General features: G+C 33.2%; 1 protein-coding gene across 2 annotated transcripts in view; it reads right to left on the bottom strand.

Moving 5' to 3' along the window:
* Positions 1-1,197: 1,197 nt before the first annotated feature.
* ZNG1A (Zn regulated GTPase metalloprotein activator 1A) overlaps positions 1,198-26,903 on the bottom strand; it is a 38,479-nt gene continuing 12,773 nt past the window's right edge. For both annotated transcript variants that reach the window (XM_006217180.4, XM_015250320.3), the window contains exons 6-15: positions 26,239-26,276; positions 21,411-21,457; positions 19,616-19,702; positions 16,741-16,785; positions 11,802-11,858; positions 8,657-8,708; positions 4,503-4,571; positions 4,332-4,397; positions 1,901-2,030; positions 1,198-1,518 (exon numbers count right to left, since the gene is read on the bottom strand). In XM_006217180.4, the coding sequence (XP_006217242.1) occupies positions 1,412-1,518; positions 1,901-2,030; positions 4,332-4,397; positions 4,503-4,571; positions 8,657-8,708; positions 11,802-11,858; positions 16,741-16,785; positions 19,616-19,702; positions 21,411-21,457; positions 26,239-26,276 (698 nt within the window). In that variant the 3' untranslated portion in view covers positions 1,198-1,411. The remainder of the gene's footprint in view (positions 1,519-1,900; positions 2,031-4,331; positions 4,398-4,502; positions 4,572-8,656; positions 8,709-11,801; positions 11,859-16,740; positions 16,786-19,615; positions 19,703-21,410; positions 21,458-26,238; positions 26,277-26,903) is intronic.

Here is a 26,903-nt window from a genome sequence, read left to right as displayed (position 1 = left end):
TGTTAGCAAGAAGAAAACATTTATCTATGCTCTGTTGTGGGCCAGAAGCTGAGCTGGGTGCATCACAAATCTATTTAACCTTCACCACAACATTGAATGTTTCATATTATCACTGTCCACTTTAAAAATAAGAAAACTAATCTCAGATAAAATGTTTGGCCCAAGATTATACAGCCAAGAAGCAGCAGAGCTGGAATTAAAGCCCAGATCTGACTCAAAAATCAGCTGACTTTCCACTGAGCAATTTACTGCCACAAAATAAGTGTATTCTCTCAACCACGAATTAAGAGAATAGATTCAGGAGGCAAATGGATAAATGGAGAAGTTATATGAAAAAGGTACAGAATGCAGGGGAAGGAAGACAGATAATCTAATCAGTTAGCCTGCCTCCAACCAATGCAACCACTCAAGATACACAGATGTAAATCTTTTATTTAAAATTCTGAAAAAATGTTCCAAAAGTCATTTTGACAGCCTTCTGATATTCAACGACCATTAGTTTGGGAAAGATCATCCTTAAATTCCAGCCAATGCTTTTTTCTCTTACAATCTGAATATAGTTATGCTGACCTGGCCTGTAGTAGGAATGGGAGAAAAGTAACCCATTGTATACTTACACACCATTTATATAAAGATTCTGAAATCATCAAAAATTACCTGCAGTTACATCTGAAATTCTGTATCTTGTCACTTTTAGCTTACATTGAAAATTAAAGAAGTTCAAAAATACCAAGATGAATGTAATACCAATAGTAAAACCTACTCTAAAATTAAAAGGTCTATAACTGAAATCTTTGAAATAGATTACAAAGTGAATGGTTGAAATTCCATTACACTGACTACCACCAGTAAGGCTTAGAATTTGATTGAGAGATGGTTTCAGTTAATTTCTTTGACTTAGGTTTCTTCCACTTCTAAGTCTGTCCTTACAATGAAACTTTTACTTCCTTCAGTAAAAAATGGTGACATTATTTGTTTTTAAAAACCTTTTGTTACTAACAATAAAATTACATCCATGCAACCAGCTGAAGTTCTAAGGGAAAATGATAATGTTGAAGTAAGTTTCATCATCATTATTATAAATAACTTCCATGGGTGAGAAATTCAGCCTATGTAAACTCCAAAGCCAATTCTGACAGACATTTTGGTGAATCATCTGTCTACACAAACACACACACGTGCACACACACACACACACAAACTTCAGAGGATACTTTATTGTGTGAATGTCAAATGTTTTACAATACCGATTTGCTATATTTTATGTATTCTATAAAATAAATACTATTCTAAAGTACACTGAAATTCATAAGAGAAGTAATGCAAAGAACAGACACCTACATCTAGTAGGAAATATATCTAGTAGGAAACTTATTTCCAATTTTATCATCCAATCCTTTTGATAACGCTTCTATGGACAAACTTGATCTTCTTTGAAATGTGTTGTCCACCATTTTTCTGTTTCAGCCACAGAAGCTATAAATAGTTGTTGAAGGATATCTTTATCTAAATTCCTGCCTGTAAACAGAAACAAAATATGGTATGATTATATTATGCTTATTAAAATAACACAGTTTACCTATCAAGCCCAGATCATTAAATGCTTCATGATTTTCAGAAATTTACAAAAACAATAACAATTAGAGATTCCTTCCTTAACTTTCCCTTAGAACCAAATTGGCATTTGGATTAATCACTTTTCTAAAGTTATTTGAAGAAGAGTAAAAGGCTTAATGAATTCTTATGAATGTTATCACATAATTAAGACAAATACATTAACCAGAAGCTTATCTGGATTTACAAAAGGGGTTCAGATTGGCTACAACTGCTTAAGGAGCATCATATCTTTTTCAAATATATCTTTTACTTTGCTTTAGAAATTTAATTGCTTGTCACCTACCAATAAGAACCAATCGATTTGTTCTCTCAGTGTCGTCTTTCCAGCTCACTGGAGTCTCCTCCAGATCATACAGCTCATGGACACCTTGGACAATCACTTGCTGTGGTTTGTCTTTGATCGACACCAGCCCCTGCTCAGAGAATGACCAATTGGCCTCAGTTTGAATTTAAATGCAGAAATCGAGGATCAGTGTTAATGGATTCATTATTCCTATTCTTTTTTAAAATACAAACTCATGAAGAAGATACTGTTAAAATTTACTTAATTTCAGTTATTTGTGCATTAAAGAGTTTCCTAAAGCCTCTAATTTTTACAAAGGTTGCTGTGCACATGGATTTTTTTAAATGATTTACTATTTCTAATTATAAAGTTAATACACATATTAAGATGTTTATTCAGTGTTTTCACAACAAAAAAATCAAAACAACAAATGATAACACAAGTTATGTATCAAATTCAACTGACTATTCTACTTTTAAGGATTTTATACTTGTTTCACAGTTTTAGTGGGAAAATGTGAGAAGTTAAATAATTTTGGTGATAATTTGTTTTTGAATAGGTTGCAATAAATGGAGTAGATAATAATGAAAAAAGGAAAAGAAAAACATTTACCTGAATAAAATTTGTTTTATATTGATTTGCAGAAATAAGGAACAAATTATCTGACAAACTAGCTCCTATTGGAATGAAATAATTTCTCTGAAATGATGTTTGTTATATATATTATAAAAATAATACATATATTGAAAAATAGTAAGAGACACATCTCTGTCATTTCTACCACACAATTTTTGTGTTTTTTTGGTGTATTCACGTATTTTGGGTGAATATTCTTCTAGTTTTCTTTTCTCACGCCGAGTTTTGTCCTCTGCTTTTTAAATCTGAGTTTTAACGTGAAATAACAAACTCCTCAGAAAGAATTACCTAAGCATCAATTTTATATTTGTATAAAGACTTTAGTAAACAACAAGGTCCTGCTGTATAGCAGAGGGAACTATACTTAATAGCTTGTATAACCTATAATGAAAAAGAATATATAGCTGAATCACTATGCTGTACACCAGAAACTAACACAGCATTGTAAACTGACTATACTTCAATATTCAAAAACAAAACAAAATTTTCCAAGTCTTATGAAAGATGAAAAAAAACTTTGAAGTGTCAGCTGTTATTAAAGTTAACAATTTAAACATGTTCATTATTATAAGACTAATACTTAGCAACAGCGAAGAGAAGGAAGTCTATGAAGAGAAAGACCATGTTGCCTCAGATGCCCCAGTGTTGCTGTGATGAGCTGAAGGCCAAAAGAATATTTAAGGAGGAAAACTGCAGAAAACCTATCACGTATCTAAGGACAAAATTCAAACTGGGATAGTGCAGGATGAGCCACTGAACTCTGTACAGAGAACTGCTGGTGGTGTTAGTATAAACACCCAAATGGCTGCTATTCTAGGTAACCACTCCACTTCAGTACTAGGGGACAAAAGCAGTCATAGAATGAAACATGATCTTTCAATTAAGATCGCAGAATGCACATGAGGATACAGTCATAAAGCAGCAGGATCTGGCTTAGTTCTTTCTGGTGGGAATAATGTGGGCACAGACTGGGATTTACCTGTGTTGCTCTTCAGCACCAATCCCAGGTAGTGCTAGCACAGGAAGTAAAGAAATTTACACCTAAAAACTGTCATTCTAATGACCCAGGAAGTTGGCTGCTAACTGGAGAATCCAGTTACTAACAATAATGATAAAAAACAGTAATAATAAAACCTTTTGCACACTTCTGGAACCACAAGAGAAGACACACAAATGACCGCTGACTGGTTAAGCACACAGCCTAGAACACACTGCTCCGTGGGAAAAAAACACCTTTTGTGACATAAATACTCAAATGTCAAGAATATGAATGGGTTTTCAAACACAGCAAGAATTCTAGTCCTTTATAACTTTGTTTCACAGTATAACAAATGTTTAGTGTTTGCTAAATGCATCAAGAAGCGTAAGGTTCAGTTGCAGGAAGATTCCTATTATTCCTCTGTTAATGAAGCGCTCTCAGAAAAATCAACACGAGAAAATGTTCAGTTTTCTCTGACTGACCAAGCAGCGTGCCAAGGGGAGGAGAGCTTCAACAAGCTAATCTCACTGGCCAGATTACTGCTTGGAGCACCTGGGAGTAGAAAGCAGGGATAGCATTTCAAAGCACACAGGTTGTTTTAGCTGCAACATTCAGTGAAGCTGTGCAAATAAATCATGCTTTATGCAATGACTTCCAAAGCTTTTTTCCCAGCAATGGACATAAGGAAAAACGAAAACAGACAAAGGTCATTTGTACTAAAACTAGTGCTTGTATTTAAAACTACATCTGATTTTATGAAACAGCCAAGAAAGGGAGTTTGTCCAAAAGTTTAAAACTGTAAGCTGTGTACCGCACCTTTAGTCGTATGACCTCCATGCAGTCGTCATCCCTGTTTCTCACATTCTTTTCCCACAGGAGATTCTGTATCAAGTGACATATTTTAATAAGATTTCAACCACTGCTAATAGGAACAGCTATGTGGCAAAACAACTGATAAATCATTAATCAGTTAAAAACTGCATTCACCTGAATATATACATTTAGACTTTCTTCCTTTGCATTTCCTGGTACTTCAAATGTGACTGTAACAATACTCTGTAAATCAAGAGATAATCAATAATGATTTTTATAGTAATATTCAACATTTTTTAATTACAAGTTTTAAGATGAAAAATAAGGAAACATTCATGGAAATTTATGTTGCCTTAACTATACTAAGTATATCCTTTTCATCATATTTGCTGATTTTTGGTATCTGCAACTCCATGTTCTATTTCTGTAAAGTTGATCAGTGGTTAGTATTTACACAGAGAAACTCTTATGAAATGGTTCCCTCTTTAATACATTCTTTCCAGGATTCTCAGCACTAAAAAGGGAAGGTAACAAAGAGAGTGTATCAACCATGTACTGAGGAAGGTACTTTTGCCTGGGTCACTTCATCTCATCTTCTCATTTCCTCATGACAACAATCCTGTGGAATAAAGGGAATTATTTCCATTTTATAAATTCAGGGAGATGAGGCTCAGAAAAAAATCAACTACCCAGAGCCAGGAATAATGTTCTCTAGGAAAATAAACACAAATGAGAGATTCGGTTTATCTCTGACCAAACAAGTGCCAAGGGGAGAAAAGTTCCTAGAGATGAGAATAACATAATGTCACCTTTGGTTTCAGATAGCTGATGGGTACTTGCAGGTTCATCATACTATACAAATTTTACGTTTGAAATTTTCTACTAAAAATTTTTTTCTAATGCTCTAGCAAAAGAAATGTTAGGAAGACAGATATAATAAAATCAGCAAAATATTAAAAGCCATTGCAACTAGGTCATCTGCACAGGGTATTCACTTTAATATTCTCTCTACTTTTGTATATCTTTGAAAATGTATATATTAAATGTTAAAAATATACATACACATTAATTTGCACATACCCAAGGTCCACTCCTGGAGATGTGAAGGGTGGGGACCACTGAGGGTCCAATAGTTTTTAAAAAGCCACAAGTGACTCTGATGTACACCCCATAGCTTTTCATTCTTATAACAAATATTTACTGAGAACCTACCATATACCACATCCAGTGTTAAGCAATGAGGAATTTATATTTAGGAATTCATAGACTACCGTAAGGGAAAAGCATTTCAACTCAAACTACAAGGCATTATAAATGCCATGATAGGGGTACATTCAGTATATTATGGGTGCAGATACTGGCTTTTATAAAGGTTCTTGAAAGCAAATACTACATATTCTTCATCACCCAGAAGATAAGAATGTGATGTGCTTCAAGTTCATCTTTATGACTAACACTGAGTATCAAAAACAGTTGATTTTTCTCAAAAATCCTACCTCCAGGGACTGGTACTTCTCTTATTCACTCAATAAATAAGATGTATTGTGTTCATGGATTGGAAGAATATCATTAAAATGTCCATATTACTGAAAGCAATTTACAGATTCTATGCAATCCCTAACAAAACACCTATGGCATTTTTCATAAAACTAGAACAAATAATCCTAAAATTTATATAGAACCACAAAAGACCCAAATAGCCAAATCTTGAGAAAGAAGAACAAAGATGGAGGTATCACACTGCCTTATTTCAAACTATACTATAAAGCTGTAGAAATCAAAACAGTATGGTATTGGCACAAAAACACACACACAGATCAAGAGAACAGAATAAAGAGCCCAGAAATAAACCCACACTCATATGGTAAATTAATCTATGACAAAGGAGGCAAGAATATACAACAGGGAAAAGACAGTCTCTTCCATAAATAGTGCTGGGACAACAGGAGAGCTAGATGCAAAAGAATGTAACTAGACCATTTTCTCACAACATGCACAAAAATAAACTCCCAATGGATTAAAGACTTAAATGTAAGAACTGAAACTATAAAACTCCTAGAAGAAAACAGAGGCACTATGCTTTTTGACATAGGTCTCATCAGTATTTCTTTGGATCTGGCTCCTCAGGCAAGAGCAACAAAAGCAAAAATAAACAAATGAGACTACATCAAACTACACAGCTTTTGCACAGCAAAGGAAACCATCAACAAAACAAAAAGGGAACCTACTGAATGGGAGAAGATATTTGTAATTGATATGTCTGACACATGATTAATATCCAAAATACATTAAAAAGTCATACAACTCAACATCCAAAACAAAAACAAAAACAAAAACCCAACAACAACCCAAACAAACTGACTGAAAACAGGCAGAAGACTTGAATAGACATTTTTCTAAGGAAGACATGCAGATAGCCAAAAGACACATGAAAGATCACTAATCATCAAGGAAATGCAAATCAAAACCACAGTGAGATAATCACTTCACATCTGTCAGAATGACTATTCTCAAAAAAGACAATGAATAACAAGCGTTGGTGAAGATGTGGAGAAAAGGGAACCCTCATGCACTGTTGGTGGGAATGAAAATTGGTATAGCCACTATGGAAAACGGTATGGAGGTTCCTCAAAAAATTAAAAATAGAACTATCATACAATCCAGCAATTCCACTTCTGGGTATTTATCCAAAGAAAATGAAAACACTAATTTGAAAAGATACATGCCCCTCAATGTTCAATGAAGCATCATTTATTTATAATAACCAAGATATGGAAGCCTATGTGTCTATCAATAGATGAATGGATAAAGAAGATATGTTTTTATGGCCGAGTAAAATTCCATTGTGGAATTTCACAGTGGAATATTACTCAGCCATGAAAAGACTGAAATCTTGCCATTTCTGACAGCATGGTGGGCCTAGAAGGTATTATGCTAAGTAAAATAAATCAGACATAGAAAGAAAAATACCATATGATTTTACCTATATGTGGAATCTAAAAAGGAAAATAAATGAACAAACATAACAAAACAGAAACAGACTTAGGTAACAGAGAATAAACTGGTGGTTGCCAAAGGGGAAGGGGCAGGGGGATGAGCAAATAGGTGAAGGGGACTAAGAGGTACAAACTTTCAGCTGTAAAATAAATAAGACACAGGAGTGTAACCTACAGCATAGGGAATTTAGTTGACAATATTGCAATAATTTTCTATGGTGACAGATGGTAACTAGCCTTATGGTGACCATTTTGTAACGTATAAAAATATTGAAATCACTATGTTGTACACCTAAAACTAATAATACTGTGTTCTATAATAATATTGTAGGTCAATTATACTTCAATGAAATAAGTAATATAGATAACTGAAGATGAATATTCTATTAAGATAGGTTTCCAAGAGAAAAATGCTACAAACATGGTAGTATAGCTCCCCCATAAATAGGAGCCAGGATGAAGACAAATGAACATGTTATGTTCGCCCTATTATAATTAATGATTCAAAAAATAAGTGATAGTTTCAAGATAGAGAAGAAAATGCTATACACACTGCTCACTCACATGCCCACTTCTTCTGTGTTTAAATGGAAGAAAGAAGTTACCCGTAAGCTCTACCATCATGACTTGCTTAAAAGAAAGATGGGTACAGTGAAAATATACTTTGTTTGTTCCTAGCATCTTCAATGTTTACCTCAGGAATTATAGTTTTCAAAACACTTTAAGGAGTTCAAACTTACTGTGCTATCTGAAGCTGAAACTCAAAGTCAGTTTTTATTAAATAAGCCATGGATGCTTATATCAGATTTCCAGTTAAAAAATATAGGGGATTAAGAGGCTCAAACTCTTACATATAAAATATGCTACAAAGACATATTGTACAACACATGGGGACTACAGCCAATATTTTATAATAACTATAAATGAAGTATAACCTTTAAAATCTGTGAATCACTATATTGTACACCTGTAACTTACATAATATTGTACATCAACTATACTTCAGTTTTAAAAAACAGGCTGCAAATAGAACCCCTAGGCTGTTTTTATGCAGTAATTCCCACCAGAAGAACTAATCAAAATATGTTGACTAACCTGTAGAATGGAAACGCTAAAAGGCATGATTCTCTAAGATTCTAAATAATTCTGGTTTGATGAACCCCTATTATGCATTAAGAAACCAGATTAGATGACCTTAAAAGCATTTAAATTCTAAAAACTCTCAAAGCAGTTCACAAATACTTTTTAAAAAACAATTCTAATAAGACAATCCTAAACAGAACCAATTTAGTTAAAGAGTTACCTTAAAAACATTTTAAAGATGTATTTTACCTGATCAAGGTGAGGTGGTGTTGCTGGCACATGTTGAAGTTTTTTCTGCAAACTAAGAATAACTGATTGGAAATTCAGAATTCAACACAATTCTGACTTAACCTTATATATTACTTCGAGAGACAAAGCTAACTAAGGAAGAGTTTCCACAACTGAATCTATTACATAGTACCACTTTTACATGCTGTTTACATAGTCTAGTGGAGAAACACTGGCAGATTGTTTAAACTTTTCTTAAAAATGTACATACATTCACATACATGCATATACACACAATACAGAGAAAAACTAATTTTTAGCAACACTATTTGGTGTGGTTAGATATGTCAGTAGATTTCTTTTTATTTCCAATAACTCTAATACAGGCCTAGGAAAATATACATAAGCATTTTACAGTTGCTCAGAATTTCATCAAATCTCCCCTTGCTTCCTCATATGAAAATAATGCTGGAACATAAAGAAAGTTAGAAGGGTAAATATTTCCTTTATCAGTATTTCTCCTTGAACATGTCTACCTTTGAAAATACAAACAGTTTTCGTAAATAGAAGACTTCTATATAGTCAGTTACCAGTGGTTGAGAGAAAACAAAGTCAGAATCTTAAAAATACAATGTACTGATCTGAAAAGAGCAAAAAGATCAATATGGCATAACAAATTATAACCATAACCACTGCAGCATACCTTTAGAGACTGATGGGGGTAGGTCAGGAGGAAGAAAAGGACTTAAAACCTTGCAGATGTTTTGCCTTGAAGAACAGTGAGGGGTAAATTAGTAACAGCAAGTGTAGGAAAGAGAAAAGACTTGTAGGAACTGTTGGAGCAAATGAGTCTCACTTGGGGGTCCTTGTAGGAAAGTGTCAAATTAAATCCCTCCCAGCTGGTTGCTCAGGAAAGGATTCTCTTGTTAAGCAACTAAGCACAGTGAAATGTTATGTAAAGGCCTTATGTGATTTCTAGCAGGGGCGTCACATTCAATAGCTACTTCTTCCAGTGTCACTAATGCATTAGAGCTGTTCTTCAGCAAGTGTGGAATGAGATCACCTTAGAAAATGTTTGAAAAATTATATGTTCTTTCCCTATGTTCAACATTGAATGTTGTTGGACAATGACTACCTACACCTCCCACAGGGAAGAAGTTTTCCTCTACCCTCTTAAGTCCCTGCCTGGGTCTGAAAATTAGACTAAGAAAAGATTAATAAGAGAAATTTATTTAATAACGGTTTTATTTGACAAAGGAGCCTTCATAGGGAAGTGAAGACCTAAAGAAATGGTTAAACCTGAGTCTGTTTACGCTAGACTGATGAAGAGTAGAAAGCCTTGGAAGGATATGACAGCACAGAGTATGAGCCGAGCATAGTAAACCAGAGGAAACTCAGCAAGGCTGGTGCTTTCAGATTCCTCTGTGTGTCCCTCTGTCTTCAGAGATAAGGACATTCCTTTCCTCCAAGTATAGAGAAGATACCTCTCACGTAAGGGTTCTATGGCTCATTACATCAGAGGAAATGAGAGAAAATACTTACAAATCATGTATCTGATGAGGGGTTAATACCCAGAACGTTTAAGAACACCTATAACTCAGCCACAACAACAACAAACAAATAATACAACTAAAGAATGGTAAAGTACTTGAATAGACATTTCTCCAAAGATAATACACAACTGGCCAAGAAGCAAATGAAAATCAGTATGGAATCATGAGAGAGCTGCAAGTCAAAACCACAAAGAGCTATCACCTCACACTCAATGGGATAGTTACTACCAAAAACAACAGAAAATAACAAGTGTTGACAAAGATGTGGAAAAAATGGAACATTTGTGCACTGTTTGTGGGAATGTAAAATGGTGCAGCTGCTATGGAAAACAATATGGTGATTCCTCAACATACCAAAAATAGAACTACCAAATGATCCAGCAATCTCACTTCTGGGCATATATCCAAAATAAAGTAAGATCTCAAAGAAGTATCTGCACATCCAACCCATGTTCAGGGCAGCATTATTCACAACAGCCAAGAGGTAGAAGTAACCTGAATGTCCATCAATAAATGAATAAATAAAAAGTGATGTGTACACACACACAGGAATATTACTTAGCCTTAAAAAAGGAAGAAAATCTTGTCACATGCTACAAAATGGATGCCTTGAGGACTAAGTGAAATAAGCCAGTCACAAGACACCTACTGTACGATTTCACTTATTTGAGGTATCTGAAGTAGTCAAATTCTTAGATAATAGAATGGTGGTTATCAGGGGCTGCAGGGAGGGGAGAACAGGGAACTGTCATATAACAGGTACAGAGTTTCAGTTTTCTAAGATGAAAAGCTTCTATAGATAATGCCATTACAAACAATGTGGATATACTTAACACAACTGAACTGAATACTTAAAAATGGTCCATAGAATGAACAACATCAAAAGTGAACCCTACTGTAAACTATGGACTTTGGCTGATAATAATGTGTCCATGTTGGTTCATCGATTGTACCAAATATGCCACACTGATGAGGGATGCTGAAGGCAGGAGAGTATGTATATGTGGGTGGTGAAGGCTATGTGGGAACTCTTGTCTCTTCTGCTCAATTCTGCTGTAAACCTGAAACTAATCTAAAAAAATAAAGTCTACTAAAAAATAAATAAATAAATATTTTAAAAAAAGAGTCATTTAGGAAAAAAAAAGGTTAAGGATCATTATAAAAAAAAAATACTGATGTCCAGGGAAGAAAGATTCACTCTTTCCCTTATGAAAAGGATTCCCTCTGGGGAAGGAGGGAGGAAACTGATCCATCACTATGAGGAAAGCAGTTATCTGTGGGAACACCCCAAACTAAAATTTTCTATGTATTTCATGCATTTTCTCATAGAAAGAAAGTATTACACACAGCAGTTGGTAAGGAAATATTAATGATTAGTCTCTAAAGTTAAATACCATTTACATTATAATTTCTGTAGGAAAATGCATGTGATTTCCAAACATCCAATTAGCAGTATTTTCAAGAATATAAAAATTAGGAATGGTCTTGTATGCCAGAGGAATGGCAGGAAGCATAAATCAAAAGTGCAAATCTGTAAATCATTCCTGTAACTCCTGTAACTGTGGAATGAAATGTGCATTACAATAAAAGTGTCCAAAATACAGGAAACATACCTTACTCCAGAGAGACTGTCAAAGGCATGAAGATCTAATACATTTGAGAGATCAACTCTGAAAGGAAGAAAACCAGTGTGAAATTCTGTGAAATATATTCAATTAATAAAGAAAAAAAATCTCTATTTTGCCAGAAATGTAGACATAAAGGTTGATCCATATATACTATTTTAGGAAACACAGAAAAATGACAAGCAAGGAAAAAAAAGCTGTTGTAAATTTTTTTTATAGAATTTACACTTAAAATTTTAAAAACTGTATGAATCATATATGACCAACGCAGGAAGTTACTTGGTTATTGCTTCAATAAACTATAGTTTTTTGTTTGATTTTACTTTCAACTATCTTTTCAATCTTGAAAATTTGAGCTTTTCGAATACATTTTTATAGCAAAAAAAAAATCAGTTAAAGAACTGAAACTTTTCAAAAGCAGCAGTTTATTACTCAAAAGATGAAGTGAGGTAAAATGAACAAATGGAAATACCATAGTAGTATAGGTACAATGTCTCTGGAATTTCTTTCATTCCACCTCCCCCTTTTCATGACATAACAGGTAATATCATAAGAATATGAGGAGTCAAACAACCGATGTATAAATAGTCACTCTAGGACCCTTATCTACAGCCAAAGGATGTGATTTGATTTTATTTCCTTCAGATGGGGTTGCACAGAGACTGAAACTTCCCAGTTAGTGCTCTCTCTGAATAAACGTTATTCCTTAGAATTATTTACTGGTAATTAAGCCTTATTAGGAAAGCAGTTATTGAAGTTAGAAGAGAGTATCATATCAAAACTTAAGTTTGGTTTAAATACATAAAAGTAAATTTATAAAAACTAGCGACTGAGTTCCAATTTTTATGTCAGGCTATAAAATAGTAAAAGACAGTCATTTCTCCATATCAAAGCTACAATGAAGGAATGTTTACAGAAAACAACAACAGTGAAGTTTCAAAATTAGACTCCAGGAAATTGCCAAACATTGAATAAATTTTCTCACAAGGAAAACAAAACTTTGTCAAATTCAAAAATTTTTTAAATATGAAAACACGTAAGCTAAGCCACCCCCTTTAACTTAGGTCTGACCAGCTGGGCCCGCTTTGTTCATTCTCAGTAGTCTGCATATATTCGTACTTTTAGCAACAATACTGTGTTAGATTAAGAACATTTATCCTGGCACAAGGCAGGCAAATTCCCGTCTTATTAAAAGAAGAACACTCCAGAGTTCTATGTTAATAGACTGTAACAACATTTCAAATTCTGGACATTCTAGATGAGCAGAATTAGGAAAATAATCAAGCAAAGAAGTAAATGTTCCATGACGAAATTTTTGAATATCAATTTACCTATGAGACCAAAGCCTTAACACTAAACATACTTCCTTTTTCACCATTACAATTAAGCAAATATTTATACTGACAAGTGACAAATGAATGGTTTCCACCAAGTTCATCATCTTTACTTTAAGAAATAGTTTAAAGTTTAAAAAGTTTACACATGCCAACTGTGTGAATAACAAAATTCAGGCCAACTGTGTGAATACCAAAAGATAGTTCTGAAACACAAGAATCTAAATTGACTAAAGTTTTCACTGCAACAGTGTCCTTGAGAATATTCATCATAGATTTAGAAATAATTCTGCTTTATACCCAGATTCTTTTGATATTTCCAAAATAGACAAGATCAACAATAGATCTGTACAGATTAAATTCTACAGAGAATATTAAAATATCAAAGTCTCTCATTGTATCTCACCAGATTCTCAATGGAGAGGAAAAGAGGGAAAAGTCTAAGGTTCCAGATGAAAGTTGCTACGGATTTTCCCCAAATCTAGTGCCACCATGAAAAATAAATTCCTTCATTCATTCAAGGCATATGACTAGAAAACTAATTTCCATGGCATCCAATTTCATTTGATTTCCACCTTCAGAGATGAAAACATCAGATCTTTTCCAAAACATTAATACAGATATTAATAAAACAAATTAATACATAAAATAAATCAATAAATAAAAATAAAAAGGCTATTACTATCATGTAAACACTGAATGGCAGAATGAAGCAAACAGAGGGGGAAGAAAAAAGTTCCAAAGTTCATCTTTTCACCTCATCTCTTGAACTATCTGTGCCAGGAGTACCTAGTTCTTCTCCTTATTCAGAGCTTTCAATTTTCTCTAGGTCTAAAGACTGCTTTAAATAGCCTAAGACCAGGGACAGGAGAATGATAAAGGAAGACGGCTCTGGCTGTCTAAGGGGAAGGGAGTTCAGCTCTTACTCCACGGATATAGTCATGTTTTCAAAGTTCAGTTAGTCTCAGAAACTGGGACCTCAAGACAACCCAGATCTACGAGTTGTTGATACCATCCAAAACTAAGTCTTGAACTCCAGAGCTAAATTTCCAAATGCCTTCCCCAGTGGCATCTCAAACTCAATGTTTACAAAACTGAACTAATCCCCTTTACCAAACCCACTGCTATCACCAGCCTACCCCAAATTGCTCTTTCTTCCTGTATTTCCTAGCTTGGAGAATAACACCATACTCAATCCATCTCCCAAGAATCATACTGTTTGTAAAATCCTTCATTAATTCCTTGCTGCCTACAGATGAAAATCCAAAGTATGTGTCATGGCACTCCAGACTCTCTGTGGAAAGTTCTCCATCTCTACAGTCATTCCTCTTTTTCTCTCCACAACATAATGCAATGCGTTCTAGCCATTCTAAAATATTCACAGGTTTCTGGAATACAAAATCTTCCTTATGCCTGGAAAGCCACTGCTACTCTTGTCCATCTGGAAAACTCCTATTCATTCTTTAAGACTCAGGTCAATGATCAACTTCGCAGTCAAAATTTTCTGACTCCTCACCAAGAAGAGTTGAAGAGTTGTTCCTCTATCTTTCTGTTCTTATAGGATCCTGTGAATTTAATATCCCTATTATATTAATACTATTTAATAAATTACTTTTGCTGTTTTCTCGTCTCTTCCAAATGACTAACCTCTGTAAAGGCAGCATTTTTATGTAATACATTGCTTAAATCCTCAACATGCCATGAAATGCCTAGCAACGAGTGGAATGCTCAATAAACTGCGAATTGATTAACTTATTATTGATCAACTGGACTTTGGATTTCCTCTGTTCAGTCCACCTAAATCTCCAAGATTAAAAAAGAAGTCTGGAAAGGATAAGAATGGCACTTCTAATCTTCCACTCCTACTTCTGAAGTCCATTAGAACTTCCTTTTGCCTCCAAATCAACTTAAGTCTAACCAATAAGACAATACATCATTCTCATTCCATAAATATTCAAGGTAAGCCTTTTCTGTATATGTTTATTGCTGTTTTATGATTGTCAGTTTTAGTACTGTAAATGCTGCCATCCATAAAATGCTTAAGGTATTAAAAAAAATTTTTAAGTACTATTTCAGAAATGCACTGGAAAACACCAGACACTGAAGAAACAGAATAAAAAAGGAGATATTATTCACTTGTTTATTCACCCATTTGAAGTAACAAAATTTAATCACTGCATGTTTTTCTGTAATTAATAGACTAAATGTTAGAAATGTTATATAAACATCAGAACTGTTACCAAATAAACTATTCAAGATGAAACCTTTATGCAGGACATAAAGGTCCAAAATGATAATCAACAAAAAGAAAAATTAAGCAAGATAAATCCTGGAGCCTTTAAAATTTTGATTTACAATGTTCGTAAATACAAACCAAATAAATGCTACTACAACATAACCACAGCTATTTATGGACCTGATTTTTAAAAACATTATTTAAGCATTATGTGGTTGTTTGTGTGCCTTTTTCTAAAGAGGAGAAATTTTAAAGAGAAAGAAAATGGTAAAACGCAACAGGAGGAAGACACATACTGAGGAAAGGCTCATGGTATGAGTTAGGTTATCAGAGATTTTCTACTTTGGAATTTGAAATACAGGGAGCACATGTGGTGTATGCTTGTAGAGGACTTAACACTAAGGGCATTCTTCTGCTACCTCGCCAGCAGATGAGTGGCTTCTGAGAATGCATACCAAATTAATTCCCCAGCTGCTCACATGCATATAAGCAGCTGCTGCTGTTACTGCCTAACACTTAGGGAAGTCTGTCAGCACCTCTAATCTCTACCACAGCAGACAAGCCACTCAGCTAAGGCCTCTGCAGGACTTCCAAGGAAAGAATCTCTGAATTAAGAACTGGGTGGCACTGGACTGCCAGCTGTGAGCCTCAGAGCTGCTGGCTGCAAGTTGCTGGGTCCACAGCTGCTGAGCCATTCTCGCTAAAAAATGAGCTTAACAGAATGCCCCTGTACAGAAATTTTCTGAAATAGTGATAGCACTCTATGCAAAACAGAGTTCAATCTACAGAAATCCATTTTACAGAGGTTTTAAGAACATCTCTAGTTTGTAAAGTAATGTGTATCTGTATGAACAGAATTTTAAAAAGATAAGAACCTACAGGAAATCAAAATCAAAATTTTAAAACGAATGCATCAGGAACTTCAAGCTAAAGGTTCCATGTATTTTTATAAGACAGTTTATTTTTGTAACTATGAAACACTAAGAATATTTTTAAAATATTAAAAAGCCATTTACATACCTTACAATAAGATAAGATTCCTATTAGTATACCTTTTCAGATTTCTATACTAGTTACTTCCTTGAGTGGTTCAAAGTCCTATGTCTTCTTCCTCATTAAAGCAAAAGCACAGGTATATAGAATAATCATGGCTCTGTAGTCTGAGTTACAAGAAGGAGAAGCAAATATATTAACTAAATATGCCAAAGTAATTTACAAAGGGCATTCGAAACATTTTTGGCCTCATTTTTTAAAATGCACACCCTATATTATAATCAAACATACTTATCAATTACTTACTATTTATTATTAACTAAAGTTATATATTGTTAATATTAGCCATGGCTTTGAAAAGTACCTTGATCTTTGTGTTTCTAAAATTTTTCCCAGTCCATTTATTGATCTGAAATAAATATAAAAATGAAGAAAGTAAAAAAGTAAATGTTAACTTTTTTAAAAAGCATGCCATCACATTATTTCTAAAACATGAAGCAGGTATATACTAACACATCTAGAGCTAGAGGAAAACAACAGAAAAGCAAATTTATATTTCTTTATAGTTTAATTAGTCTTTTCCTTCTAATTATAAATCAGGTATGTTCCACTTACGCATTAAAACATGATATGCAAAAATCTACTGCACAACTTACAGACTAGGGGCTACTTTGTGATTTATAAAAAGATCCTCCACTTTAGAAAAAATGATTAATAAATAGCCAATAATTCTATTGTTCTTTAAATGAGTAGATAAATCAAAATTTTAACTGACACCTGATCTTCCTCCACATACATTGTGGAAATGGCTATACACATACTAGAAATAAAAACTTAGTTACGAGTGGCTTTGACTCCAGATTGTCCTCAGTATTCAGTCACATATCCAGTATTTGTGGGGTTTTTGTTTGTTTGTTCTTTTGTTTTTTGATAGAATAACTGCTTCAGTTCCCTAGTTAGGATCTCTACCTACTCTACTGGTCCTCCCCTTCCTGATACTATGGTAATGAAATATGGCTCCCTTTGTATGGAGCCAAAAATACTTGTTAAATCCTTTTTAATATACTGTACATCTCATCAATTTACATAATCATTTCCATTGACTTTAGGGTTACTTGCTGAAGATATCTGCTATTTGTTCAAGTTTTTTCTCATGGGTAAGTAGTAAACAATGATTCTGAGGCAAGTCTCTCTAATAATTCACAAAACTATTAATCTTCTCTTTTGAATATACTCTATAATCTGATGGCTATTTCTTCTCATGTGTTTACCTTCTTCCAACTCCCCAAATCTAATTCTGAGTCAGTCTCAAGTTTGATGTACAATGGAGGGTAAAAAGCCAAAAGGGTCTGTAATTTATCAAAGTGCTTTGTCAAATTCTTTCCTGGTATTGCTGTACAATACTGGCTGGCCGCGAACTGGCTGTGTCAATACTGATCATGTTAGAGATTCAGCTTATATAGTCAATATGAGGATAGAAAAGCCCAGTAGTTACAATTTCTCCTTTTATGCCAAAAATGCTTGTGACATAGATTACATTCTCATTTCTAGTAATCACAATGATGCGGAGGATTTTGAAGAGAAACAAAATTTAGGAGACCAGTGTCAAGAGAGGTAAATGAAGTAATCTCCATCTACCACTTTTATCTGTCTAGACTTCTCAAAAATATCAACCATATTCTATTTCTTTCATTTTTTTATTCAATGTAACCTGAAATTACTACATAAACTAAGAATAAATCTACAATCTAATAATAACAATAATAGCTAACAGAGCACTTACTATGTGTCAGGGACTGTACGAAGTTTACCAACACCATCTCATATGATACTCATACCAAACGCAGATTTCAAAGTCCATGATCTTAAGCATCACACAACACTGTGCAATACTACCTTATCTTCTACATGGAGATATTTTTACAGTTTTTCATAGTAAAGTCTGAGAGGATATTACTATTAAAATAATATTAAATATGCAGAAAAACATGAATTCTTTCCTCTGCAATTATTAATCATTGCAGCCAAAATCCTAATCAGCCTTACCTTTACTGATTCAGTCTATAATATATATGAACTGATACTGATCGACTCAAAATCTGATGTCAGCAGATTGTACCCATTGAAGATGACCAATAATATAAGCTATCAAATAGTCCTTTGTAGACAGTATTTATAAGTTTAGGTCCTACAAGATAATTAAAAGTCCCTGAACTTTAACCTCATTTGAAAAGTCCAAATGATTGTTGAATCTTTTAACACATAACTGAGTACCATTCACAGATACTGATTCAAGACATTAAAGTTAGCTAGAAGACAAGCATGGTGAACTGATAGTTAAGGAAGACCCAGAGTCAATGAGGGTTCAGAGAAAAGTGAAACAAACCACTTGAGTTAGGGAAGACTTCACAGGAGGGAGGGAAAAAGATGTGGGGGGAGGGCGAAGGCATGAGTTCTAGAGAATGGATAAAATACCTTTTTAACAAAAAAAAAAGAAAGAAAGGAAGGAAGAAAAATACAGACAATGAAGGAATTCAAGGATTGACAGATTAAAAGTGAGAACACATTTAAGGGAAGATACATCCATGGGAAATTAAGTAAATTGTTTCAGGTAAAATTGGGAACTTCATGTAGGGGAACAGCCAAAGAGAAGACAGGAAAAGGAAGATGGAGTCAGAAGACCCTGAATATCAGTCCATGAACTTTGAACTATAGTTGACCCTTGAACAACTCAGGGCCACCAACACCCACTGCAGTCGAAAATCCTCATACTGCTATCTCTGCCTCAAAAAACAAAGGAATTGATAAATGACTCACCCAAGGACAGGAAGCTGAAAGAGTCTGGATAGAATCAGGACTCACAACCTAATTCATTTTATTCCACATATTGTGATCTCTAATCGAACACAAACTTTTCCCCATACTTAATTTAAAGATCTGTAAAATGAAAATACAGATACTATGCTTAATGGGAAAAAAATACACGTATAAGTGGACCTGGGCAGTTCAAACCTTGTGTTGTTCAAGGGTCAACTGTATATTCCGAAAGCAGTGGGGAATAATTTTATATATTACTATTTATATAATAATTAGGTAACAACAATATATGTGATTTCTTAATGACACTTGAAGCAAGTCAACATTGAACTTAAAGTTTCTACAAGGTAGTCATGATAAAAATATTTTATATAATACATTTTGAATTTGTATGAACTTAACACACATTTCTAATTTTGTACCTAATAGTTGTTCTTAATTTGTTTAAATCCTCTTCTGTAACCAAGTCTGTTTTATTGATGATGATGATATCCGCCAAAGCAACTTGCCTAAATTAGCAAAGAACAGATGTCAAAAAAGAAATGTTAAGAAATTTAAAACAAATAGAAACATCTCCTTCAGATCAATTAGCAGTTAAGAAGTATACAGTCCTCTATATAATGATCCAATTTACTCCTAATCTACTTCTCATCCTTCAAATAGTAAAGGATGAATTGTTTTCATCACTATGTAAGTTCAGATTTCACAATATTCATTCAAAAACATTTACTAAGTGCTCTTACTTGCTATTTTGAAACTACAAAGATAAGCCTCAAAAAATTTATAGTCAAAGATATTTTACAATTAAGATGATTTTTAACTCATTATTTTCTTTGTAAATAAATGTATAAAATCCAGACATCCAATATGATAGGAACAAGGATATTCTACTTACTATAATATTCCATGTAATAGTCACCATAATTTTCAAAGAAATACAGAGAACAAGTTCACTTAACATTAATATTATACTAAACAGTTTTTTTTAACTACACTTCAGAAGATATAGCAAGATCTTGAACAATCTTTTTCTTCACCGAATATACATTTTCTCTGTAAAATAGATACACTACAGAAATTCAATTTAAAGAATCCAGTTGGCAGGATGCTGCATAACAAAACACCTTACTATAATTGGACATTCTATTTTCTATTAACAGGAGTAGTAAAGCTGTGGATTCTTTAAATTGTCCTCAATTCCCCAGGAAAGTTTAATCACTAGGTAATTTGTTCCTAATCCTAGTGTTATGTTACCTGAAGGTACAGATGATTATTTCAAAGAACACAACCAAATTCTCAAAAATAAGTTAATGTTAATTAATTGAAAAGCAGATTTCAACAGTATGATTGAATCTCAAAATATAAATGGTTACAATCTTTAAATTGGGGGCATTCTATATTTAACGTTATTTGGGCTTTTATAACTTTTGCTATTTTCTATTTGGCTGATTTACATTTTCTACAATAAACACATTTTAATAAGGAAAAAAGTTACAAAAATATTTAGGTTCAGTCTAGTGTGAAGCAGAGCTATATGCCAAACGCATTGTTTAGGCAGGATTACAAAACAACTGAGTCCCACACTCCAAAAATGACAGGAAATCAACTATGTCTGCAGTCTATTACTTATGTCAGGATCATCAGGAGCAAATCTTGGGTGTGGGACTCCCTTTTAAACCCAGCAGCATGTTTAGTGACTATCTCAAAACCTTTTACCCATTAGCAAGAATATGCTTAAGGTAGCCAAACTAATTTAAATATTCCAAAGCCCAAAGAACAATTAAGAACAAAAAGGTATTTAAACAAAAAATGTTCTAAATGCCAAATTGCAACAAATTTGTTTATCTGTTGTATTGAATAACAGTGATCCTTTGAATCAAATGAATTATTGTTAAAGAAGGCAGGAAGTGAGCCAACTTTTTTAATAATCATCTTCAGTCCCAAAGAAAGTATGAGAACAATAAAATATTTTTTAAATGTTAACATTTTCCAAGTTCCCCACAAGAAATGCCTGTGCCCAGCACTCACCTGTGCTATAATATAGTTTTAAATAAAATTTTAGTTATCAGACCGTTACAAATAGTTACCAATTCAAATTCAGAAAAAAAAATTTCCTTTGACTGTTTTTATATTTCTCAGTTTGCTTTGGTTTTCATATTAATAATTTTCTTTTTCCAATTAGCCAGTAATCAGTATACACTTTAAATAAATGAATACCTAGAAGCTTCATTGATAAGTCCATCAGGTTTTTCTTCTGCTAAATGCTAAACAAAAGCAAAGTTTGAAAAAAAAAAATTACTGTGATGTAACACAAAACCTAATGTCAACAGGATTTTACTTTAGAGACTCCTTTCTTGCCTCTAATAAAAACTTCAACAAGTTCTATTACTAAGTACACAAATTCAGAACTAACGTTTCTGTCTGAAAGTGCTATCTTCCTCATTGGTAGTTTTTTCTCTACAGTGAACCTGTGGGGGTTTTTGAGGAGAGAGTGGGGCACGAGGGCTGACCACCTCTTTTTCTTAAAAGGAAAACCTTCCAGATTTAAATAATGTCATAAAAACATAGAACATTATAGTTCAGACTTTAGGCATTTTCCTTTTTACAAAACTGTCTGTATTCTAGTATTCATTATTACTTTAAAAAAAAGAGATAACCACTGAAATTATACTTTCTTAAAAGCTAATAGACTTCCCCCCATTCCTGTCCTTACACTGCACTCCCCATCCCAAAATCACATACAGTATGAACTCAGTACTGAGCCCTTTTAATTCCCTAGAAACATATTAGCTGTGGGAAGGACACAGCCCCATATCTAGCCTAAAAGTAGGTTTTTAATTTTGAAACCTACACTTGAATGATTTGGCCTCTCAGTGCTGACCTTGCCAGAGTCAAGCTAGCTCCAAAAAAATACTTTGACTTAGAAGCCTAAGAGGTAATTTTGATCTCTGTGGAAGCATTTATTATTTTTCCATAATCCTAGCTATATCCCTAAAGTCATCAATGCCATAAGGTTCTTCTCTGAAAACTGTTTCACCGTCATTACCTTACCCTCAATAGATGCTCCCTGTCACAACAAAGAGCTGCCTACTGAGGTTAGAGGCAATTCAGTTAATTAATACTTCCAGTATTTAAATCAAACTCCACAAGTTATTAAATCCTTTTACATATATTATCTCATTTAGCCTTCATAACAATTATAGGATATGGTTATTCTCATTTTATAAAAGAAGAAACTAAATCTAACACTGTCGCCATCACAGAATATCTTATTATAGGGTTATTTTTCAAAAACTGAAAATGTGCTCAGTAGAAGTAAACATAATTTTTAAATCTTTGTGAAAGCTTTTTATGTCATATAAAGTCAGTCTCACAGACACTGTTACACAAATGTTAGTAACTGCATAAGACTATATGCATAAAGATTACCTAAAAATTAAATTCAAAATTACTTCTTCAATCCAGTTTCACAATTTATGGGAAGGTAGATCATTAAGGTATTTGGATAGCTTGGAACCTAAGAGTAAGTTATAATTTTATTTAATAGTCTTGGTAAAATCTACAGAGAAAAACTTTTCTTCTTCTAAAAGTGCAACAAATTATATTTTTTGGGAAACTAGCCTAAGCTAAAACTACAGCAATGATGTGCTGCTTTCCACTTTAGGTACAATCCTGTAAATTCAACTGCAGACCCACTATGAAATTACAGAAGTCACAGAACGTGAAGAATACTGTATCAAAACCTGTTTTTTGTCAAAAGACCGAGTTTATTATGTTTGCTAATAATTGTTGGCCTCAGGCTATAACAAATCCTATTATTAGGTCCTCTAGGGAATAAGAGCTATTACCATCCCAGCAATAGTACCTGGCATCCAGGATCAACAAATATTTGTTGAATTCTAGTTAACATGCCCTGTTTGTTGACATAGATACATGGATGCTGTTATTTGAAAAATTTTACATAATATGCAGCAACAAATCCCCTTCTATTCCATAGTAAATCTGTTTAATAGAGATGTATTTTTAGCAAGGCATCTGTCTCTGGATGATTTTATAATACTGAAGTTCTTTTAAAAATTGGAAATATTTTCAAAATATTCTATTTTTGACATTTTGGAAGATTTATTTATACATCAATTTGGGGCTTTATGGCTATGAGCTGGAGAAATATAAAAAAGATATGGCAAGAAAATCAGAAATCTGTTTTTGAATTTCCATACCCAAACGTAACTAATAAAATAGCAGTTTCACAAAGTAACTCGTGTTTTTAAAGCATTTCTTCAGAAGATTAGAAATCTTCACTCAGAGCTAACGGGGATGAACTAACGTTTTATTACCTCCAGGCAGCCAAGAAGTACTAATACTCCTTCTACTATATTTGAATATAAAAATCTGTTAAAATCTCCCCAAATAAAAACCTGCCAACAGGTACAACTCTATTAAGAATATATGTAATAATCCCATAAAAAAGCAAAAGAACTAAATGCCTCTGTTCTTTGCACACATGAAGGCTATACAAACAAAAAGAAATAGTATGTGCTAACATTTATTTTCTCTGGATATCAGCCCAACATTTCCCTCATGCAACTTCTTACCTTCCCAAGTCACATTCTGCAAAAAGACTAAAACCAATGTTTGCTCTTCAAAAGGTCATTCTCCAATAACAAATTATACATTATTGGTCATTAAGTCAGATGACTTCCATTTACAAAGTTAAAAAATGGAAATTATGACATTCTATTCTACTTTTACAAGCAAGGAACAAAACATTTTTGCAAAATTTTTTTCAAAATATTTTATATTTATGTGTGTGCTTGTGTGTATCCCCAACAGATTTCACATCTCTGCTTAGACCCTGTGGCTTTTACTTATATGTCAAAAAAGGCAAAAAAAATTTTGGTACTAAATAATCCAACATATCAAAGAGGTTAAGATTCAACCCTCTAACTCAGCATACCATAAGAAAAAAAGATCTTTTGAAATAACACCAGTAAGAGCTATTTATAAGCTGTTCTTTTCTACAGAAATAGAAACAAGCTGGATCGAAAGAAAGAAAACACACTGCTGTTGACCAAAGTGGAAATAAACCTAGTGCGAGAGTTGTCAGATGACATATAAAAAAAAAAAAGCAGCAGCAATTTCTTTCCAATGGATTGGTTATAGATCTAATGCTATTTTAGCTTTAAAAAAAAGATTATTGCATAATGTCAGTCTATTTATTTTTCTGGTCTTTCCAAGGCAAACTGTTTTCTGACTGAATTGTTTCAACAGCTTGTGCAATATAACAGAAGAACCAAAAAGAAACCTCTGACTTGACCTTTTCTGTGTAACTTCATTCATTGATTCTATTGCATTAAACGCTGTCACATTTGTAGAACTGAAAAGAACAATATCAGTAGCCTGGGTGTCAAGTCCTGAGAATAGAGATCTGTCATTTGAAGTTGTCCAATTCCTTGCCCATGATTAAAAAATGAATATTTCAGATCAATGGGTGACAATCCCATTAGAGTGATAGCCCATGATATCAATTACCACTTCAGTTTCAATTTGGCTGGCTGGCCACAGGGTACCATTTCTCAGCTTTACTTGTGATGGGCTGGCTCTGTGAAGCATGACACCCTTAAATTGCTGCCCATTATCCAAGTGTCATTACTTGTACTGTCTCAGAATTCTCTGAATCACAAGCAGCTACTGAGGTCAAGCTTTGCAACCAGAGGAATTGGACAAGTTGGCAAATTCTTTGTATAAAGGAAAAGTTATTTATCTGGCACCTGACTTAGAAAATCTAAAGTTTCCATTATCCTGACAGTAATGTCAGTTTTGTGTAGGTATATTGATTTAATAATTTAAGAGGTTTCATCAAGGTGGCAGGGGGTTAAACGCTTACTGTGTTTGCATTATTCAGAATGTTGCTTTGGTTTTTTTTTGTGTGGGGGGGTGCTCTACCACATTGACAATAGATTCTATTTAATTCCTCTCCACAAATATAAATTTACATATAAATTTATTCCCATAATCATAAATACATAGTTTGATTTGCTGTATGGCACTTTAAGTTTATCAAAACCACAAAATATCCTATCTATCCTGTAGATACCCCAAATTTGGTAATAAATTTATATAGAAGATGGATTCAAACATACCCTATAAAAAACACTCAGAATAAAGAATTCGACTTTTTTTTTTTTTTTTTTTTGCTTTCCCTGTAAGTATTTTGCTAGAAATATCATGATTTCAGCTTCTCAGTAAGACAGTAATATTTGGGGTCTTCCTTTGATTCTTAAGACACTATTAACAAATGTGGACTTCAAAATCTAAAAAGGAATTATCTCCAAAACTTAAATTAGGGTGGTCTATCCGTGAGGGAACTGAAGGGCCAAAGAAGGGGTATTAGTAACCATTTGACAAGCCTGCCATCCTAATTGTATTACTTTATGTAGCAAGATGCTTTTAAAAATCTTACTAAGTACATTTTATAAATTGAAGTTCATTTAAATGCATTTGAGGACATTGATAGTTACAAAAATAGTCACAGCAAGATGTCTTTTAAAGGAGAGTCTCTCTTTCCTAAATCTATATATAAATCCTGATTTCTTCAAAATAAGATAAAGGAGTATTTTTTTAAACTCAATTATCTCTAGCTTGTGTCTTACAGCAGTTTTAAAAGAAAAATTAACTCTCATATGCTTTATCAAGCTCAATTTCATCAATCAAACAGAAAAACTTATTGATATTAGGGCTGAATCCTTATGAAGGGTTACACATACCCAAAATTTACCCTGTATTACTCTTATTACAAAATACTACACTTCCAATTATTATTGCATTAAACAAGAGTAGCAGAAATAAATTTTTAACTTAAAACACAAAATAATAATTAAAAGACACACAAATTTCATTGATTGTTCAGGATACTTTAAAAAAAACTGTTTTTTAAATAAGGAATATTTCAAATAGACACAAATGTAGAAAAAATAATATAATCAATCTCCATATACCCAGCTCTGAACAAATACTTAAAACTCACAGCAATCTTTCAACTTACCTTTAGTCCATATTTTGAATCCACAACAGTTATGATACCTAAAAAGGAATTAATCTTTTCATCATCTTTATACTTGAGAATGAAAATCAAAACTAATCTATGTCAGTTCACAAATGTCACTCTATAAAAGACTGTTTTTTCTCTTGCCAACACTGCAATTTAATTCAATTCCATTAATAAGTAGATGCATTTCAAATATGTACTTACTGCCTAGTGCTATTTCAAGGCACTAGACAGGATATAATATAAACAAATTTTTCAAATTAAATAAACAAATAAAAAAGAAAAGATTTCTCTGGCCCTTAAAAAGCTTACAATTCAAAATATGAGAGATAAATTACATAATATAAAGTAGAGCATGATCAATTACACAAGACAGCTTATCTCTAATTTATTTTCACATAATCAAAATTGAAACATTTCTCAAATTATTACTTAACAAATCTGAGGCATCTTAGAATATCTTATTCCTAATATCTCTAATCAAATCTACCTCACACAACTGTTTTACATAATATGTACCTAAGTTTCCAAATGATCAATTTAGTTTGGCAATGTCTGAATTTAAATGCTAAATAGTTTTTTCAAAGGATAACAGCAGAATGTGTTTAGTGATGCCTCAGGAAGTCAACCAGCTACATATCATATATATTAGGGTCAAATGA

This window comes from Vicugna pacos, chromosome 4 (assembly GCF_048564905.1).
Source record: "Vicugna pacos chromosome 4, VicPac4, whole genome shotgun sequence".
Lineage (NCBI taxonomy): Eukaryota > Metazoa > Chordata > Mammalia > Artiodactyla > Camelidae > Vicugna > Vicugna pacos.
This window is presented reverse-complemented; position numbering and strand designations above follow the sequence as displayed.